Source organism: Astyanax mexicanus, chromosome 9 (genome assembly GCF_023375975.1).
Source record: "Astyanax mexicanus isolate ESR-SI-001 chromosome 9, AstMex3_surface, whole genome shotgun sequence".
Lineage (NCBI taxonomy): Eukaryota > Metazoa > Chordata > Actinopteri > Characiformes > Acestrorhamphidae > Astyanax > Astyanax mexicanus.
The window spans coordinates 37,060,074-37,082,409 of NC_064416.1; the positions used below are offsets into that span (position 1 = coordinate 37,060,074).

Below are 22,336 nucleotides of genomic sequence, written 5' to 3' on the forward strand. Positions count from 1 at the left end.
TAGTGGTTGTGGATCGATTTTCCAAATCCTGCAGATTTATACCCTTCCCTAAGTTGCCCAGTGCTTTTCAAGTAGCAGAGACTGTGTTTAACCATGTTTTCCATTATTTTGGCATTCCAGAAGACATTGTCTCGGACAGAGGACCACAGTTCACCTCCAGAGTTTGGAGGGCTTTTATGGACAGACTGGGGGTAACTGTTAGTCTTTCCTCTGGTTGCCATCCCGAATCCAATGGACAAACAGAGCGTCTGAATCAAGAACTGGGTCGCTTCCTTAGAAGCTATTGCCATGACCAACCTATGCATTGGGCCAGGTTCCTCCCATGGGCAGAGTATACCCAAAATTCTCTGAGAAGCACCTCCACTAACCTATCACCCTTTCAGTGCGTGTTGGGTTTTCAGCCGCCATTGTACCCATGGAACCTGGGACAGGAGGAGGCTGGGACAGGAGGTGTGGGAGTCGGCGCATGTCAGACTGGATCAAACACAGGCCCGTCACAAAGGCCAGGCGGATCGTCATCGGAGCGACACTCCTGTATACCATCCTGGAGAGAGAGTGTGGCTATCCACTCGAGACCTGAACCTGCAACTGCCTTGTCGAAAGTTGAGTCCCCGTTTTGTTGGTCCTTTTAAGATAATTAAGAAAATTAATGATGTTACTTACAAACTGTTGTTACCTAGTTCATACAGAATCTCACCCTCATTTCATGTCTCCCTTCTCAGGCCGGTGATTCCTGGTCCACTGGCGGAGGTGGTCCCAGTGGGGAATCCCCCAGAACCCCTAGATGGCGAAGGGGGGTCTACTTATGCTGTCCACTCCTCGCTGGATTCCCGTCTTCGTGGGGGCCGTCTTCAGTATCTGGTGGACTGGGAGGGGTTCGGCCCGGAGGACAGGTGTTGGGTTCCTGCTGCAGACGTGCTGGACCCTGGCTTGATTGCTGACTTTCATGCCAGGCGCCCGGATCGTCCTGCGCCGCATCCTCAGGGTCGTCCCCCGGGCCGGTGGCGTCCCGCTGTCAGGGCAGCTCCTGGAGAGGGGGGTACTGTCAGCCCCGAGGTTCCTCCCTTCCAATCACAGCAGCGTGCGACGTCGCCTGAGTTCTGATCACCGGCCCACCCACTCAAGCTGTATGCAATTTCACTTTGTATTTAAGAGACTCACACAGTGCTTCCGTTGCGAAGTCTTAGTTGCCGACACAGCCTAAGTTCTGAGCGTTACTTCTATCTATCTATCTGTCTAGTTTGTTATCGACCTTTGCTTGCCTATTGACCACGTCATTTGATTTACGCCTGTGATATTCCTGTTTGCCTGATCTATCGACCCTTGCCTGTAACCTGACCTTGCTAACTCTTTGTGGAATAAAGCCTACCTGCAATTGCATCCTGTCTCTATCCTCTTTTAGGGTGACAATAGGAGTGTTTATTGAGTGTTTTTATTATAGACTAATGTCTCCTATTTTAGTGTATAGTAGTGTTTATTGAGGATGTTTATACACTAATATCTGTTATACTAGTGTATAGAATTTTATTTTTTCGTTTCACACTCCAACTTTTCGCTAACTAACATGAATAAATTTCATTTTATACTTCAGTGTTTTGGGACGGCTTTATGCCTTCGTTCTGTCTTTTCCTGCAGATACACCAGCAGTCAGTTGTACACAGTCACTGTCTCTGTACTGAAGCACTGCCAGTAGAACGGGACGCTCTGATAAAACATTAGCTTGAGGTCATCCTGCAATGATCCACACTGAAAAAGAAAATTATGAGTTAAATTTACTTTTAAAAAAGTTTTGCAACTTTCTGCATTTGCTTTTTTTAAAGTAAATTTCATTTTAGATAAATTTAAGTAACTTCAACTCGGTTTCGAGACTTAAATGTTACACAGAGTAAATAAGTGAACTGAACTTAAGTCAATTCTTTCTTTTAGTAAACTTTACTTAATTTATTTTTACTGAATCAATCCTTTCTTTTAGTAAACTTTACTTAATTTATTTTTACCGAATCAATCCTTTCTTTTAGTAAACTTTACTTAATTTATTTTTACTGAATCAATCCTTTCTTTTAATAAACTTTACTTAATTTATTTTTTACTGAATCAATCCTTTCTTTTAATAAACTTTACTTAATTTATTTTTGCTGAATCAATCCGTTCTTTTAGTAAACTTTACCTAATTTCTGCATACAATATTAACTAATTACAATTACCTAATTTATACAATATTACTTAAACAATTTATGATACATAAAAAAAATTATAATTCCTGAAATTATAATATATTATGGATGGCATGTAATGCATATAACATGCCATCCATAATATATTATAATTTCATGTGTTGAGACAGTGATACTTGGTCTGTTTACAAATTAAATCTTTGAGTTATCAGGAATTATAATATATTATGTATCATAAATTATTTGAGTAATATTGTAAAAATTAAGTAATTGTAATTAAGTAAAACTGTATGCGGAAATTAAGTAAACTTTACAAAAAGAAAGGATTGATTCAGTAAAAATAAATGAAGTAAAGTTTACTAAAAGCAAGGATTGATTCAGTAAAAATAAATGAACTAAAGTTTACTAAAAGAAAGGATTGATTCAGAAAAAAATATATGAAGTAAAGTTTACTAAAAGAAAGGATTGATTCAGTAAAAATAAATGAAGTAAAGTTTACTAAAAGAAAGGATTGATTCAGTAAAAATAAATGAAGTAAAGTTTACTAAAAGAAAGGATTAAGTCAGAAAAAATAAATTAAGTATGCATTATACAAATGTTCTACACATTAAGTTGTGAATTTAGCTAAGCAGACAAAACAAAAACTATATATTGGGATCATATTATCTGCAATCGAATACAAGGGGCAGTTATCTGCTGGCATTTGTTTATATATTGAGGTGATATTTATTTGACTACTTTCAAATGTTCACATACAGCTCTGGGGGAAAAAATAAGAGAGCACCTTAAAATGATGAGTTTCTTTGATTTTACCGAATTGAAAACCTCTGGAATATAATCAAACATATACACATATACTTTTCCACATGGACATTGGATCATATACATAACATTTTTAGTTTTACATGTAATAAAGCCTTTTATATTAGCCAAACATTTGTGTATTGGATGAGGAAAATGCTTTTCGTTCTTAGTATATTGACAATTCACACAATTACCACACTTAAAATTACCAACTGGATTTTTTTCCTGTAAGACTGTTTGATATGTTTTCCTTTGGAAGATGAGCTCTAACTACTCTATTTTTTAAGTTTCTAGCCCTCTTATATGTGACCAATTATAGAATCAAACAACAATGTTAATTTTATTCGAACATAAACCTATAAATAGCAAAATCAGAGAAACTGATTCAGAAACTGAAGTGCTCTCTTCATTTTTTTCCAGAGCTGTTTTTTTTTTAAATCTTTTTTCAACTCTGGATCTGTAACACATATATTTAACTATTCAAAACATGTACTGGAGTGAAAGCCCAGGAACACAACTAAAATGTGTATTTTAACCTAAATATTCTGGATTTATTATGAAAAAAATATATTTTTAAAGAATATATGGGAGTCACATAACAATGCAAAAAATAATAATAATTCAATTTCATGGTAAAGTTTATAGTTAGAGAGTGGAGGACAGGTAACAAATGCTCTAAATAGTTTTTAATATTCTAAATTAATTTTCATTAATTTAGAAGATACTATGCCTAATAACAAAATGTATTTTAAAGTTATTTTGTGTGCACATTTATACATGTATTTTCCTGGAGACAGAAATGGCACCAATTCAGCGGAATAAGCTATTCATGATTTTATTGCCAATGACTGGTCGGTTTGAATGCATTTTTCTGTACTGTATTCTATTCTATAGCTTGGGATGAAGGCCACGCAGTTTCCTGTGAAGGCTTTAGACGTGCCAACACTGCCACCTTGTGGTCAAATTAAGGAACAATTACAAAAGAAACTAAATCCTGCTTTATTCCAGTGTAGAAAAAAAGTATACTTAAATTTAGCTGAAATAAGTCTGTACTTAAGTTGTGTACTTTAGAACAACTATTTTGTGCTTAATTACTATTTGTTTGATACTGAATATACTAGTCATATGTTATTTTTGACACTGTTTAATAGAATTTAAGAATATTTGGGTGAGCTGCCCAGCTGGTCATTAAAATCATATTAAAAGTATAATTTTAACATCTAAATAGTTATGAATGTAGTATCAACACATACAATGTTAATTAGCACAGTTTTGTTAGCAAATTTCATTGAAGTACAGTTGTTGTTTTTTGCAAAAATATAGGCTCCGATTAATTGTTTTATAAAAGTATAGTTTTATTATAACATTTTTTATACAGTTTTATAAAATAATACTAAGTATATATTTTTATTTAAGTACATCACCAGTACAAAATTAGCACAGCCAAATAAAGTATACTTTTTTTATAGTATACTGAAATACAGATTAAGTAGGTAAAAATGTAAAATATAAGGAGGAAAAGTATACTTTAATTAGTCCGGATACAGTTAGTAATAATAAGTACACTATTGTTATTATTATTATTATTATTATTATTATTATTATTATTATTATTATTATTATTATTATTATTATTGTTATTATATATTACTATAACACTATTGCCATATTAGTATATTGTTATACTATTGTTACATTCATGTTGCATGTCTGTGGATCAAATACGTATCTGATTTAGGACCACATATGAAAGTTATATGTGGAATAAATAAAGTATACTTTTTCTCTGTATACTTACATTTTTACCTATTTAATCTGTATTTCAGTATACTTCCATAAAGTATACTTTCTTGTTGTGCTAATTTTGTATTGGTGATGTACTTAATTAAAACATTGACTTAGTATTTACAACTTGTAAGTCTTTAAAGCTCCACTAGGTAGGATTGAGATTTTTTGCTCGTGGGCTCCCCCTACAGGTTAAGCAGTTTATCAGACTGTGTGTGGATGGCCGGAGAAACTGCTCGCTCACAGGAAGCTGCAGTTCATCATCCAACCACTAGTCGGAGCTGCAGCAGCACAAGCCCCTGTCTTTACACCAGTCACAGAGCTACAGCCCAGCCACGGGCTACAGGGCTCAGCTTTTCTTAAATTAATCAAAGTAGAAAATAAAGGTTTTAACCCCACTAACTGGATAATACAGCTCTCTACACTTCATCTTTCAGCCCAACCAGATAACAGCAGCAGTTTAGAGCAGCCGTCACGGAGTCACTGCTCGGATTACATTATAAACAGGTCAGTTAGCGCGCTGCTAACCTCATGATGTTTATAACTACGGAGTTCAATGGACACACCACGGCTGCAAGGTAAGACTGTTGAAGGCTACTGAAGACTATTAAAGGCTATTGGAGGTTATTGAAAGGGTTATTGGGGGCAGAAATCAGTACAGGCTGGTTATTTAAGTGATTCATGTCCTCGTCCTTTGCTGCAGTGAAACTGTGACTAGCGTTGTCACAGTGATGTTTGTTAACGTCATTTAAACAGATTTTGTCAGGTAACGTTATTGTCTTATACATATTTACGCATAACTTATATCTTAAAGCGTTTATTTTGGTCAGTAACACTCTTGTTTATTTACTAGCAGCGTAAATTACCAGTGTTTGCTTAGTGGTGAAAGCTTTTTAACTGTATCGCGGAGTTCACTGCGACAGTAGCTTCACCCAAATTTATTTATTTATTTTTTTAATGAGAATCGATTCAGAATCGTTCAATGTTAGATTCGTGATTCGCGACTCTCTCTTTCTCTTTCCGCCTCGTGTTAGGCTAGTTAACATCCACGGCTCTGCCCTCTGTTCTCTGAATGCTACCTACATTTATGTTTGAGTGCTTAGAACTGCTAATAAATGAAAGAAGTGCTTGGGAACTCACCCTGGACTCCTATGACTTGCTTTGAAAGAAAACCAAGTGAAGTAAAAGTGGGTATCACCCTAGAGCAGTTATGTCTAGCCCAAAGAACTACAAGCTCCACTGGTTCCTGTCCACAGCCGGGAGAAACAACTGCCAGGAGGTACAATTAAGAAGCATAATTTCGTTCCACACTTGAGCTTGTGGCTGTGTAACATTGATGAGTGTTTTCCAGTTTTAACATTGTTTTCCTTTTAGAAATGAATTCAGGATTAGTTAACCATGCTAAAAATTAGCCATTCATTATTGTTGCAAAAAGATTTAATACAGTAAGGAACCTAAGTTTATTGTTTTAAATAAATGTTCTATTTTTTTAAATTGTCCTTTCATCTTTTTATCTTATTATTGTGGCACTGTCACTAAATTGTACTTTCACAATGTGAGAGAGAATGAGTGAGAACAAGCATCAGGTATATCTGTCTAATTCTCAAACGGCAAAACATCTGCTATGTTAATCTAGGAGTAAGTCAGTGTAGAAAGCATAAATATAAATCCATATAAATGTCAGAAAAAATATAGCTAGTAACTAATAGTTACTGTGCGCAAGTATATTTTATTTTATAGTTACGGCTGGTAAACTACTGTGTGTAGCTAAATAGCCAACAAAATGGAGCCCTCTGAAGTGAGGAGAAACATTACGTAAGGTGAGCTAAATTTGGTCCAATGCGAAGGACAGTCAGAGGTATGGAGCTAATTCAAGTTAGTTGTTGATAGAAACAACACGTGTGTCGACTTTGCAGAGTGTGTTAAGCGCAGAGTGCTATAAGCTTAAAGGCTATAAAATAAGGCTATATGCTTAAAATAAAAAAAAATGTTTGTTCAGAAAGCATTTTATATTCTTAAACATCGTTAATTATATTTTTAGAAATTATAATAATTATTAATTAATTATAAATAAATTAATTATTAATTTTAAATGATTGTTAGTTTGGTTCAATAAGTGTGCAGGGCATAGCCATTTTTTTGTGTTTTTGGACAGGCTATTTGCTAAATGTTTGTTTGTTAAGAAAGTATTTTATATTCTTAAACCATGTTAAATTATATTAGATTAGAGGAAGGTCATTCCGACATAATTTTTGTGGATCATATTTCACATTGTTGGTGTTTTAATCTTTTGGAAATCTGTTCTTAATACAATCTTCTTCAACATCATTCTGAACAGATTTTGCTCATTTAAACAGACGCCCCCCCCAAAAAAAAAACTCAGTTTTAACACTGTACTTAATAAAAAAAAGTCGGGTTTTAATTGGGTCGTCGGGTGGGGCTCGGGCCAGAACGTGCATATTCATTCCTCATGTTTACAAAAACAGAGGGCAGAAACTCCCCTCAATAAGGCTCCACACTTCTTTAGAGGAGTGTTTCTAACTCTGCTCCTTTATCTTCAATAAATAAAAACATAATAATCGAATTTCCTTGTGGTAAATGACTATTTCAGTAGTTCCACTAGTAATTAATGTATTTATCACACTGTTGATATTATAATATCTAATCTGTTCACAGAGAACAGCATCTCTGGTGTTCAGCTGAAGCTCCTCTACGATGGAGTCTCATCTCTCCACATCTGGAGGAGAACCCCCTGTCCCATAGTGAGTAACTGAACATCAGTCCTGAACACCAGCTCCACTAATGAGTCTCTGATCCTGGAAGATCTCGTGATCATTCAGAATTCTCCTTCACCATCTGAAGAGTCTTTGTGAGATCATGTGCTGCAGAAAGTATTATAATATATGTAATTTAATTATTAATCATGATTCAGATCAGCTTTATTTTCACATCACATGAGTACAGGTTAACAGGTGAGTAAAAAAAGTAGGTGCATGATCCCACTGAGTATATACACAGTTGCAAGAAAATTATGTGAACCCTTTGGGATTACTTGTATTTCTGCATACATTGGCATTTAATGTGTTCTGATCTTCAGCTAAGTCACAACAATAGACAAACACAGTCTGCTTAAACTAATACCACCATGTTTGCATGGTTTTATTGAAGACATGTTAATAAAAAAAAGGAGATAAACTTTGCTAATCACTGTCAAACCAGATGTGCGACCATGCTGAATTTATTGCCATTGATAAAAAAATGTTGTAACGTAATATTTATCTGCTTGAGACTGCTTTATTTATGATGACTCTGCAGTTTTCTTATCTGTTTATAAAGCATGTTTTTATTTGATCTCATTTACAGACTGCAGAAACCCACAGCCGAACCTCCAGAACCCAGCTTATGCGTCTATGAAGAGTAACAACTCAGTGATTCAACCTTTCACCTTCAGTAATAAAGGAGAACCTCCAGAACCCAGCTATGTGTCTATGAAAAGTAACAACTCAATGATTCAATGTCTTACCTTCAGTAATAAAGGAGAACATCCAGAACCCAGCTATGTGTCTATGAAGAGTAACAACTCAATTATTCAACCTCTTACCTTCAGTAATAAAGGAGAACCTCCAGCATCCAGGTTTGTGTTTAGGAAGAGTGGCAACTCAGTGTTTGACACATGTCTTGTGATAATTTTACCTAGTTTATTATGACAACCTACACATATCATGCTTCCAAGGAATCGATCTACCATGAAAACTCATAACATGATAACCATAAAAATAAGATTATTCATTTAGCCCTGGTCAGAATGAATAAATTGTCAGGCATACCTTCATCCTGACTCTCTTTTTTTGATTACCTCTTTTTGGATTTGTCCTGTATTATAGTACTTTTATTAATTCATTTTTTTTATTAAAATTGTAATAATTATATTTCAATCAAAAAACATAAAAGAAAAAAGTATATGGGGGTTAATTAAATTCAAATTGACAGTAAAATTGAGAATGTATAATGATAATAAACATATACATCAGCGTTTACAAAACCTTAACATAGTTAATGGCCTAAGTCCTACTTTTTTCTTTTGATTAAGATTATATTTCTTAAACTTTAAATTTCTTAGTTTCTGCACCATTTACTTTACGTGCATTTTTTACACCAATAGAACGATTTAGGAGTTTAAGAGAAAATCAGGGAAATGTATGATCCAGTAACAGATGAGAATGACACGTTTTATTGATGTATTCTATGAATTTAAAATATAAATTAATTAATTTGTAAACTTTATAGAGTGTGAGACTGGAACATTAACACGCTCTGAAAACCTTTTCTTCATATATTTGATATTTAGACATTTCATCTTTCTTAACAGTGGGAGGAGTGGTCTTGTCCAGGATCAGTCCAGGTGTGGAGTGTGTGAGCAGGTTCTGACAGATCCAGTCTTGATCACCTGTGGACACAGTTTCTGCAGACGGTGTATCAACAGCTTCAGGAATAGAACTGCTCTGTCAGAAGACTTTATTTGTCCCTGCTGCAGAAAGAGATCTACAACACTTCCTGTTTTACATCCAGACATAGAGGAGTCTATAAATCAGGATTCCTATCAACTAGTGGATGATGTTCTGCAGAGTGTCTTACAGAAACATAAAACCAGCATGAAGAACAGATACAAGAGCTTATAAGAGGGAATCAAAACACCAGAGAATAGAACCCTCCTGAACAGTATTTACACTCAGCTCTACATCATAGAGGGAGAGAGTGAAGTAGTGAATAAAGAACATGAGGTTCTACAGATGGAGAAAAAATCCAGCAGATACTTACAGGACACTCCAATCAACTGCTCAGATATCTTTAAACCTGTAGAAGATCCTAAAGGAGAACCTGAAAATGAGAACATGGCGGATAGTGGTCTCAGATAGATCAAAAGACAAGAAGATGAAAGACTAAAGAAGATCAGAACTGTTCTGACTAAAGGAATTGCTGGAATTGGGAAAACTGTCTCTGTGCAGAAGTTAATTCTGGACTGGGCTGAAGGAAAAGCCAATCAGGATGTAGATTTCATGTTTGTGTTCCCACTCCGAGAGCTGAACCTGATTAAAGAAGATCAGTACAGTCTTCATACACTTCTGTGTGCTTTCAACCCTGATCTCAAATATCTGGTCCCTAAGATCTACGATACATGCAGAGTTGTGTTCATCCTTGATGGACTGGATGAAAGCAGAATTCCACTGAACTTTGTGGAGTGTGAGAAAGTGTCTGATGTAACCATGACATCATCAGTTGATGTGTTGATTACAAACCTTCTTAAAGGAGAGCTGCTGCCCTTTGCTCACATCTGGATCACCTCCCGTCCAGCAGCAGCCAATCAGATTCCTTCTTGATACATCAGCCGTGTGACAGAAATTCAGGGGTTTAATGATCCACAGAAGGAGGAGTACTTCAGGAAGAAGATCAGTGACCAAGACCAAGCCCAGAAAATCATGTCCCACATTAAGACAGCGAGAAGCCTCCGCATCATGTGCCACATTACCATCTTCTGCTGGATCTCAGCCACTGTGCTTCAGCAAATCCTGACACAGAGTGATACAGAAATCCCTAAAACTCTGACTGAAATGTACTGCCACTTCCTGATCACTCAGACCAGCATAAAGAATGAGAAGTATGGGGAAAGCTATGATAGGGATCCAGAGAAACTGCTGGAATCCAACAGAACTGTGCTTCTGAAACTGGCTAAACTGGCTTTTAAACAGCTGATGATGTGGAACGTGATGTTCTATGAAGAGGACCTGAGAGAGAGAGCGGTATTGATCTCACAGAGGCCTCAGTGTATTCTGGGATCTGCACTGAGATTTTTAGGGAGGAATGTGTGCTTTATCAGAGGAAGGTCTACAGCTTTGTTCATCTGAGCTTTCAGGAGTTCCTGGCTGCTCTCTATGTGTTTCACTGCTACTTGATCAAGAACAATAAGGCACTGGAAGTTTTTAATCCTTGGTTCATTAGGTGGACTGAAAATGTTCCACTGGATAAGCTCCTGTGTGTAGCAGTGGATAAAGTCTTAAAGAGCCAGAATGGACACCTGGATCTGTTCCTCCGTTTCCTGCTGGGCATCTCACTGGAGTCCGGTCAGAAGATCCTACAGGGGCTCCTGATCAACACAGAGAGCAGCTCAGAGAGCATCAACAGAACAGTGCAGCACATCAAAGAATCAATGGAAAATGAATATCTTCCTAATGACAGATCTGTTAACCTGTCCCTCTGTCTGACTGAAGTAAAAGACCAGCATTTATCCAGAAAGATTCAGGAGTTCCTAAAATCATAGAAACGCTCAGAAAATAAACTGTATATAGCAGAGTGTTCAGCTCTGTGCTACATGCTGCAGATCTCAGAGGAGGTGCTGGATGAGTTAGACCTGAAGAAACACTGCACATCAGAGAACATTTAAATGAAACTGCTTCCAGCTGTGAACAACTGCAGAAAGGCTCTGTGAGTATCTAAATGTATATAATGTGAATGTGTTTATTATTTATGTATCCCTTTCTAATGAATTCTACATTCATGGACTTCCAAGTTGCAACCATTGCTGCTGCTGATGTGCAAATGTACACATAGTGTATGTAGTCTCAGTAGAGAAGTGCTGGCAATAGATTAGGACTCTTAAGAAACAGATATGCTGGAACCTACTGCCACCATGTCTAATGCCAAGCCTGGGATAGAGTAATATAACACTGGGATGACTAAAATGTCAGGAGCTTGTGAAAATCACCCTATTTCTTGTCAACTATTAGAGTAATTAGTTATTATTATCTATTTTCTATTTGTTCAAACAAGGTGTGTTATTAAAGTTTACTCATATTAAAGTGATTTTATATAAAATAATTAGCTGTGGCTTTTAAAAACACGACCAAGGTGTTTCATAAAATTAATAAATTATTTACCCTACTTACTTAAAAGTTCTTAATAGTGTAACATGTTGATAAACTGTTTGCATTATCTAGAATTTTTGTAATTAGCTAATGTTTAGATATCTAAAATAATGTTTCATTTTAAAATAATTTTCATTTATAACATTATGGCATATTTATAACCTATGTCTAATTTTTTTTTTACCTATGTCTTCCTTCTTCTTGCCTGCTTTTGCTGCAGGGTCAGAATTCCCATTCTAACTATGGCAAGCTGTTCTACTTGCTCAACTGGCATCTGCCAAACTGGATTAAAATAAATACTTATTTTAAAAAATCTACATAAATAAATAAACAATAAATTACCTAAATATGTATAACTATTAACGTTAAACTGCAAACCGAATTCTAAAAAAGTTGTCACTGTGCAGATGTAAATAATATAACTAACTATATTAGAATGCAGAGATTTGCAAATCTCATATCAAAAAAACATTTTCCTTTTTTAATGAAAAAAATTATTCATTTAGATCCTGAAACAGTTTTGATAAATGATGTGGAAAAGCAAAATTCTGAGTTTATTTTAGTTATTTAGTTTATTATTTCAGATGTTTAGGCTTAAGGATGCTCACAATTCCTTTGGCTGTAGCAACAGCACGAGAACAAGAGAAAGCACATTTACATAAAATCTTAAATTAAAGCTTCATCAATCCCAGTGACAGTGCAGAGAATCTACTGCTCTGGCTTTACTGATAATGCCGTAATTATGAGAAAGTATCTTTTTATTATGTCGTTCAAACGACATAATATGTCTTAATTATAAAAACATCTCGTAATTACGAGAAGTTCTTTGTGTGTCTACCACCGCACTACAGCATTTCTCAGACTTAATGCCGCACTTAATTGAATTAATATAATTCTATTTTACACTTGGCTTAATTCACAAGGAAATCTTAGTGTCACTGAGCGGCATTGATGGCATTTTCATAAGCATTTAAACACGGCAAAGGATTTTGAATCTCAGCTTTTAAACAGCCGTAAAAAATAAACCAGACCTCTCTGTAAAAATCCTAAAGTCAGGCAGACTCATACGCCTCTGATTCATAAGCTCACACTGCACTGACACGCTGCGATATAGGAGTTCACACTGCAGGACAAACACAGCCCGTAGCCAGAGCTCTTTCTGTGTATATGCGCTCGGTTCAGCAGAAACAGGGCAGTTTTCTTAAGTCCTGAAACAAAATGACAGATTATGAACTGTAACATTAAAGCATGAGTAAGCAGCAGTAGAGCTTAGATCCAGCCCAAAAAATCCAGCCAGACCTGGCCCGACCGGACCCGCTCCATTGTCAATTAAAATAATGGTATACACTTGTATGTTTGAGAGGAGATAAAATCAACATAAGGTGCTGGAATAAAGAATGCATTGGACTGTAAAATTGATTGTGAGGATTTATGAATTCGAACTTACCGTAATTTGAATATTTAAAAAATATCAGAGATGAGGAGCAGTGCAGTGCAGGAGTGCGGGCGTGTGTGTGTGTGTATGCGTGTGTGTGTGTGTTTGTGTGCTCACTGCAGTTCCAGAGCTGTGTGATTACAACATTCTAACTTGTGCAACTTTTTTTGAAAAACATTTTGATTTGTTACTGCTGTATTGTGTATATCACGCCATAGCTTTATATAAAATAAAAAATAGCAATAACAAACAGAGCCCGACCGACCCGCCTGAGGAAAGTGCTGGGAAAGTGCTGGGAATTCTCATCACCATGGTCACATATATTAAAATATAAAATATATGAAATAACGTAATAAATATCGTCGGATTGAGTGTAGTTTAAACACCAAAGCAATGGTATTAAAATATACTATTATCACTGTTTTTACTAAAATGTTTTATTGTTTGGGCAAAATGCGCTGCACCTTGTCTCTCGCAGCTCGGAACTGAGTTAAAAAAAATCATTTTTTGAAAAAGTGTTTTATATTCTTAAACATTTTATTATATTAGAGAGTAGTCAGTCATTGTAAATTATGGAATTGTTCTTGGTCTATTTCGGTTTAATGAGTGTACAGTACAAAGCCTGATTTGTTGTTTTTTTGTGTTTTGCTATAGGCTATATATTTAAAAAAAAATGTTTGTTCAGAAAATGTTTTATATTTTTAGACATTGTTAATTATATTAGAGTAGATGGGAAGGTCAGTTCTTAATAAACATTTTTATTAAATAACAGGTCTATAGCAGGTTCTTTAGTGTTGCAAATGTTAATTAACATCCTTCTGAACGGATAGCGCTCATTCAAAAAGTCTGCCTGGCTTTAGGATTTATACAGAGAGGTCTGGTTTATTTTTTACGGCTGTTTAAACGGCAAGACTCAAAATCCTTCGCAGTGTTTAAATGCTTATTAAAATGCCATCAATGCCGCTCAGTGACACTAAGATTTCCTTGTGAATTAAGCCAAGTGTAAAATAGAATTTTATTAATTCAATTAACTGTGACATTAAGTCGGAGAAATGCTGTAGTGCTGTGATAGACACACATAAAACTTCTCATAATTACGAGATATTTATTTCATAGTTACGGCATAATGTGTCGTTTTAACGGTTGATTAAAATAAGTAAATTTTATTACGTATTTTTATGTTTTTGTCTGGGACAAAATTTTGTAAAGCCCAGTTTAGCCAGAAATAAAGGAACTTAGCACATCTAACAACAAAGCAAACATTTGGAGCACTTGGGGCTTTTATTTTAACTGGAGAGCAAGTTCCCTGACAGAGTCAGAAGGCTGAACTGCTTGGAGAAGGAGGGGATACGTAAATTCTGTCCGTTTTGCATATGAAAGGCCTGAGGAATTACGTTAGCGCCTAGCGCTGCCACACACTATACAACGTTTTTGGTCGGCATTTTTTCAGCATTACGCATGCTTTATGCGCCGTCAGACCCAGGCGAATTCTGACCTATTTGGCTTGCCATATACACACACATGCGCACACAGACACCCTGCGTTCGTGACGAGTCGCTTGTGTCTCCCCGATTTTGTCCCTTGTGGGCGTGACAAGCTCAACGTTCACGTGTATCATGATCCAGCCTCCGACAAGAAAAAAGGCACAAAAAAGGAACGAAAAAAAAGGTTTAATAAATGTTTCTAGTAAATATGTATTTGTTAACTAAATTAAGATTACTAAAATGATTAATAATAAATATAATTATAAAATTTTATATATATAAGCTATACCATCCAGTAAATTTGATTCCCGCTTGAGAAATATACATGTATACATGAAACATATGGTATAAACATGAGGAATCCCTTGGCCACTTTAATTTTACAGCTATAACTCTTGAGCTTGCTAGACTCTTGGTTGTTTCTGTGATTTACCTGCCATTCCCGCAGATCGATGTCCACCCCATTCAACAGAATGCACAGCAAAAGGAACCAAAAGTTCAGAGAGCAGAAGCCTGAGGACCTTGGACCGCCTTGTATGTGATTGGTCCAAAGATTGGGTTAGAATGTCGCTTCACTGCATCATAAATCATTTGCATAAAGTTGAGAAAATTTCAACTTCTTGTTGCTTTGCCGCTTTGTCGATTGTCGGCTCTCACTTGTCACCTCTCACATGTCGCAGCGACAAATCGCACCCTGCCATAGGAAATGAATGGTGGCCTGTCGCGTTGTCGCTTTCCAGTGTGAATGAAGGGGCACACGCACGCAGAAACATACAGGACGTATGTGGAGTGGGACATCCCGTCAGACAACAGTAGAATAAAGAGGTGTTTAATATAGTGTGTGTGGGCGTGCGCGTGTGTGTGCTCAGCGGAGACAACGTAGATTATCTTTGGTGGTTTCTGAGCCCCTAAGAAGGACTGATGACGTCCCTGGTAATGAGTAACGAAGTAGGACGTTAAAATGTATCGGAGTAAAAGTATTAAACTCAGGGAAAATATGTAGTGAATTAAAAGTGGAAGTTTCAACAGTTCTTAAATAAATATTTGGTGTATTTTATATATATATATATATTTTAGTCTTTGTCAGTTTATGGTGGAAAGACTTTAATGTGCTTATTTTATACCTAGTAATTTATAGACTGGTATATCTAAAATGGTCAATTGTAGAGATAGCATGAACAGATTTATTTAGTCTCTTTTTAGTGGTGTGTTAGTGAATGAACCATATTACCAATGAAAGAAACACTAGGTTAATATATATTTTTTTGTTTTTGAAAACATTAATCATGGAGTTGCTGAAAACATTAAATCCATTAAAGGCAGTGGAAATTATCCAGTATCTGTTGATTTACTAAGTAACATTTGTAATGATAAGCCTGCAGAACGCAAAAATATGAACAAGTAATGTAATTTGTCCATAAATCTGATTAGATCATTAATGTGGAGTTTTCTTCCATTGTTTTAACTGTACTATGTTTACTCTTTCTTTGCAGACTAGCTGACTGTAATCTCACAGTGAAACACTGTGAAACTCAATGCTCTGCTCTGAAATTAGAAAACTCCTCCCTGATAGAGCTGGACCTCAGTAACAATGACCTGCAGGATTCAGGAGTGGAGCTGCTCTCTGCTGGACTGAAGAGTTTACACTGTAAACTGCAGAAACCCAGGTGAGTTTCCAATTGGGAGTGTGCCATATAATATCATGCACAATACCATGCTAAAAACCTAAATATTTTGTTACTTGCTGTGATTTTTTAGTACCGTTGTGGTACCGTGGCTCAATCTTGAGTTATTGAATTTAAAGCATTATTTGAAATAAATGAAAATTCGCATAAAATCAACCATACAGTGAAAGAACCGTTGTGGTACCGTGGCTCAATCTTGAGTTATTGAATTTAAAGCATTATTTGCAATTAATAAAAATTCATATAAAATCAACCATACAGTGAAAGTTGCCTAAAGTCGCACATGTGATGCCAATCTTGGGTAATTTAATTTAAAGCATTATTTAATATAAATAAAAATTCATAAAAAATCAACGATGTTGTGTAGGTTGCCGAAAGTCGCACACGTGATAGCCTAAGAAAGTCTCTTTCAAACGATGGCAGAACCGTTGTGGTAGTATGTCCCAATCTTGAGAGTCGCACACATGATAGGTTAAGACAGTCTCTTTCAAACAAAGGCAGAACCGTTGTGGTAGTATGTCCCAATCTTGAGTTATTGAATTTTAAGCATTATTTAGAATAAATAAAAATTCATAAAAAATCAACGATAATGTGTACATTGCCGAATGCACACATGATAGAATAAGACAGTCTCTTTCAAACAGTGGCAGAACCTTTGTGATAGTATGTGCCAATCTTGAGTTATTGAATTTTAAGCATTATTTAATATAAATAAAAATTCATAAAAAATCAACGATAACGTGTACGTTGCCGAAAGTCGCACACATGATAGGTTAAAACAGTCTCTTTCAAACAAAGGCAGAACCGTTGTGGTAGTATGTCCCAATCTTGAGTTATTGAATTTTAAGCATTATTTAATATAAATAAAAATTCATAAAAAATCAACGATAACGTGTACGTTGCCGAAAGTCGCACACATGATAGGTTAAGACAGTCTCTTTCAAACAATGGCAGAACCTTTGTGGTAGTATGTGCCAATCTTGAGTTATTGAATTTTAAGCATTATTTAATATAAATAAAAATTCATAAAAAATCAACGATAGCGTGTACATTGCCGAAAGTCGCACACATGATAGGTTAAGACAGTCTCTTTCAAACGATGGCAGAAGCGTTGTGGTAGTATGTCGCAATCTTGAGTTATTGAATTTTAAGCATTATTTAATATAAATAAAAATTCATAAAAAATCAACGATAACGTGTACGTTGCCGAAAGTCGCACACATGATAGAATAAGACAGTCTCTTTCAAACGATGGCAGAACCGTTGTGGTAGTATGTCGCAATCTTGAGTTATTGAATTTTAAGCATTATTTAATATAAATAAAAATTCATAAAAAATCAACGATAGCGTGTACGTTGCCGAAAGTCGCACACATGATAGGTTAAGACAGTCTCTTTCAAACAATGGCAGAACCTTTGTGGTAGAATGTGCCAATCTTGAGTTATTGAATTTTAAACATTATTTAATATAAATAAAAATTCATAAAAAATCAACGATAACGTGTACGTTGCCGAAAGTCACACACATGATAGGTTAAGACAGTCTCTTTCAAACAAAGGCAGAACCGTTGTGGTAGTATGTCCCAATCTTGAGTTATTGAATTTTAAGCATTATTTAATATAAATAAAAATTCATAAAAAATCAACGATAGCGTGTACGTTGCCGAACGTCGCACACATGATAGGTTAAGACAGTCTCTTTCAAACAAAGGCAGAACCGTTGTGGTAGTATGTCCCAATCTTGAGTTATTGAATTTTAAGCATTATTTAGAATAAATAAAAATTCATAAAAAATCAACGATAACGTGTACGTTGCCGAAAGTCGCACACATGATAGAATAAGACAGTCTCTTTCAAACGATGGCAGAAGCGTTGTGGTAGTATGTCGCAATCTTGAGTTATTGAATTTTAAGCATTATTTAATATAAATAAAAATTCATAAAAAATCAACGATAGCGTGTACGTTGCCGAATGTCGCACACATGATAGAATAAGACAGTCTCTTTCAAACAATGGCAGAACCTTTTTGGTAGTATGTGCCAATCTTGAGTTATTGAATTTTAAGCATTATTTAATATAAATAAAAATTCATAAAAAATCAACGATAACGTGTACGTTGCCGAAAGTCGCACACATAATAGGTTAAGACAGTCTCTTTCAAACAGTGGCAGAACCTTTGTGATAGTATGTGCCAATCTTGAGTTATTGAATTTTAAGCATTATTTAATATAAATAAAAATTCATAAAAAATCAACGATAACGTGTACGTTGCCGAAAGTCGCACACATGATAGGTTAAGACAGTCTCTTTCAAACGATGGCAGAACCGTTGTGGTAGTATGTGCCAATCTTGAGTTATTGAATTTTAAGCATTATTTAATATAAATAAAAATTCATAAAAAATCAACGATAGCGTGTACGTTGCCGAAAGTCGCACACACGATAGGTTAAGACAGTCTCTTTCAAACAAAGGCAGAACCGTTGTGGTAGTATGTCCCAATCTTGAGTTATTGAATTTTAAGCATTATTTAGAATAAATAAAAATTCATAAAAAATCAACGATAATGTGTACATTGCCGAATGTCGCACACATGATAGAATAAGACAGTCTCTTTCAAACAATGGCAGAACCTTTGTGGTAGTATGTGCCAATCTTGAGTTATTGAATTTTAAGCATTATTTAATATAAATAAAAATTCATAAAAAATCAACGATAGCGTGTACATTGCCGAAAGTCGCACACATGATAGGTTAAGACAGTCTCTTTCAAACGATGGCAGAAGCGTTGTGGTAGTATGTCGCAATCTTGAGTTATTGAATTTTAAGCATTATTTAATATAAATAAAAATTCATAAAAAATCAACGATAACGTGTACGTTGCCGAAAGTCGCACACATGATAGAATAAGACAGTCTCTTTCAAACGATGGCAGAACCGTTGTGGTAGTATGTCGCAATCTTGAGTTATTGAATTTTAAGCATTATTTAATATAAATAAAAATTCATAAAAAATCAACGATAGCGTGTACGTTGCCGAAAGTCGCACACATGATAGGTTAAGACAGTCTCTTTCAAACAATGGCAGAACCTTTGTGGTAGAATGTGCCAATCTTGAGTTATTGAATTTTAAACATTATTTAATATAAATAAAAATTCATAAAAAATCAACGATAACGTGTACGTTGCCGAAAGTCGCACACATGATAGGTTAAGACAGTCTCTTTCAAACAAAGGCAGAACCGTTGTGGTAGTATGTCCCAATCTTGAGTTATTGAATTTTAAGCATTATTTAATATAAATAAAAATTCATAAAAAATCCACGATAACGTGTACGTTGCCGAAAGTCGCACACATGATAGGTTAAGACAGTCTCTTTCAAACGATGGCAGAACCTTTGTGGTAGTATGTGCCAATCTTGAGTTATTGAATTTTAAGCATTATTAAATATAAATAAAAATTCATAAAAAATCAACGATAATGTGTACGTTGCCGAAAGTCGCACACATGATAGAATAAGACAGTCTCTTTCAAAGGATGGCAGAACCTTTGTGGTAGTATGTGCCAATCTTGAGTTATTGAATTTTAAGCATTATTTAATTTAAATAAAAATTCATAAAAAATCAACGATAACGTGTACGTTGCCGAAAGTCGCACACATGATAGAATAAGACAGTCTCTTTCAAACGATGGCAGAACCGTTGTGGTAGTATGTCGCAATCTTGAGTTATTGAATTTTAAGCATTATTTAATATAAATAAAAATTCATAAAAAATCAACGATAGCGTGTACGTTGCCGAAAGTCGCACACATGATAGGTTAAGACAGTCTCTTTCAAACAATGGCAGAACCTTTGTGGTAGAATGTGCCAATCTTGAGTTATTGAATTTTAAACATTATTTAATATAAATAAAAATTCATAAAAAATCAACGATAACGTGTACGTTGCCGAAAGTCGCACACATGATAGGTTAAGACAGTCTCTTTCAAACAAAGGCAGAACCGTTGTGGTAGTATGTCCCAATCTTGAGTTATTGAATTTTAAGCATTATTTAATATAAATAAAAATTCATAAAAAATCCACGATAACGTGTACGTTGCCGAAAGTCGCACACATGATAGGTTAAGACAGTCTCTTTCAAACGATGGCAGAACCTTTGTGGTAGTATGTGCCAATCTTGAGTTATTGAATTTTAAGCATTATTAAATATAAATAAAAATTCATAAAAAATCAACGATAATGTGTACGTTGCCGAAAGTCGCACACATGATAGAATAAGACAGTCTCTTTCAAAGGATGGCAGAACCTTTGTGGTAGTATGTGCCAATCTTGAGTTATTGAATTTTAAGCATTATTTAATTTAAATAAAAATTCATAAAAAATCAACGATAACGTGTACGTTGCCGAAAGTCGCACACATGATAGAATAAGACAGTCTCTTTCAAACGATGGCAGAACCGTTGTGGTAGTATGTCGCAATCTTGAGTTATTGAATTTTAAGCATTATTTAATATAAATAAAAATTCATAAAAAATCAACGATAGCGTGTACGTTGCCGAACGTCGCACACATGATAGGTTAAGACAGTCTCTTTCAAACAAAGGCAGAACCGTTGTGGTAGTATGTGCCAATCTTGAGTTATTGAATTTTAAGCATTATTTAATATAAATAAAAATTCATAAAAAATCAACGATAATGTGTACGTTGCCGAATGTCGCACACATGATAGGTTAAGACAGTCTCTTTCAAACAATGGCAGAACCTTTTTGGTAGTATGTGCCAATCTTGAGTTATTGAATTTTAAGCATTATTTAATATAAATAAAAATTCATAAAAAATCAACGATAACGTGTACGTTGCCGAAAGTCGCACACATAATAGGTTAAGACAGTCTCTTTCAAACAGTGGCAGAACCTTTGTGATAGTATGTGCCAATCTTGAGTTATTGAATTTTAAGCATTATTTAATATAAATAAAAATTCATAAAAAATCAACGATAACGTGTACGTTGCCGAAAGTCACACACATGATAGGTTAAGACAGTCTCTTTCAAACAAAGGCAGAACCGTTGTGGTAGTATGTGCCAATCTTGAGTTATTGAATTTTAAGCATTATTTAATATAAATAAAAATTCATAAAAAATCAACGATAACGTGTACGTTGCCGAAAGTCGCACACATGATAGGTTAAGACAGTCTCTTTCAAACGATGGCAGAACCTTTGTGGTAGTATGTGCCAATCTTGAGTTATTGAATTTTAAGCATTATTAAATATAAATAAAAATTCATAAAAAATCAACGATAATGTGTACGTTGCCGAAAGTCGCACACATGATAGAATAAGACAGTCTCTTTCAAAGGATGGCAGAACCTTTGTGGTAGTATGTGCCAATCTTGAGTTATTGAATTTTAAGCATTATTTAATTTAAATAAAAATTCATAAAAAATCAACGATAACGTGTACGTTGCCGAAAGTCGCACACATGATAGAATAAGACAGTCTCTTTCAAACGATGGCAGAACCGTTGTGGTAGTATGTCGCAATCTTGAGTTATTGAATTTTAAGCATTATTTAATATAAATAAAAATTCATAAAAAATCAACGATAGCGTGTACGTTGCCGAACGTCGCACACATGATAGGTTAAGACAGTCTCTTTCAAACAAAGGCAGAACCGTTGTGGTAGTATGTGCCAATCTTGAGTTATTGAATTTTAAGCATTATTTAATATAAATAAAAATTCATAAAAAATCAACGATAATGTGTACGTTGCCGAATGTCGCACACATGATAGGTTAAGACAGTCTCTTTCAAACAATGGCAGAACCTTTTTGGTAGTATGTGCCAATCTTGAGTTATTGAATTTTAAGCATTATTTAATATAAATAAAAATTCATAAAAAATCAACGATAACGTGTACGTTGCCGAAAGTCGCACACATGATAGGTTAAGACAGTCTCTTTCAAACAGTGGCAGAACCTTTGTGATAGTATGTGCCAATCTTGAGTTATTGAATTTTAAGCATTATTTAATATAAATAAAAATTCATAAAAAA

General features: G+C 35.0%; 2 protein-coding genes across 3 annotated transcripts in view; one reads left to right on the plus strand and one right to left on the minus strand.

Moving 5' to 3' along the window:
- The window catches only part of LOC111196666 (uncharacterized), a 191,567-nt gene that overhangs the window by 19,133 nt on the left and 150,098 nt on the right, over nt 1-22,336 (minus strand). The window lies entirely within an intron of this gene.
- Nucleotides 5,073-16,184, plus strand: LOC111191703 (uncharacterized). Of its 2 annotated transcripts, XM_049483274.1 has the most exons (6): nt 5,073-5,341; nt 7,440-7,525; nt 8,127-8,397; nt 9,133-11,243; nt 15,051-15,427; nt 16,096-16,184. In XM_049483274.1, exons 1-4 carry the CDS (start codon nt 5,295-5,297, stop codon nt 9,440-9,442), a joined length of 714 nt encoding a protein of 237 aa, XP_049339231.1. In that variant the 5' UTR covers nt 5,073-5,294; the 3' UTR covers nt 9,443-11,243; nt 15,051-15,427; nt 16,096-16,184. The 2 variants fall into 2 exon arrangements, with proteins under 2 accessions (XP_049339231.1, XP_049339230.1); XM_049483273.1 differs by lacking the exon at nt 15,051-15,427.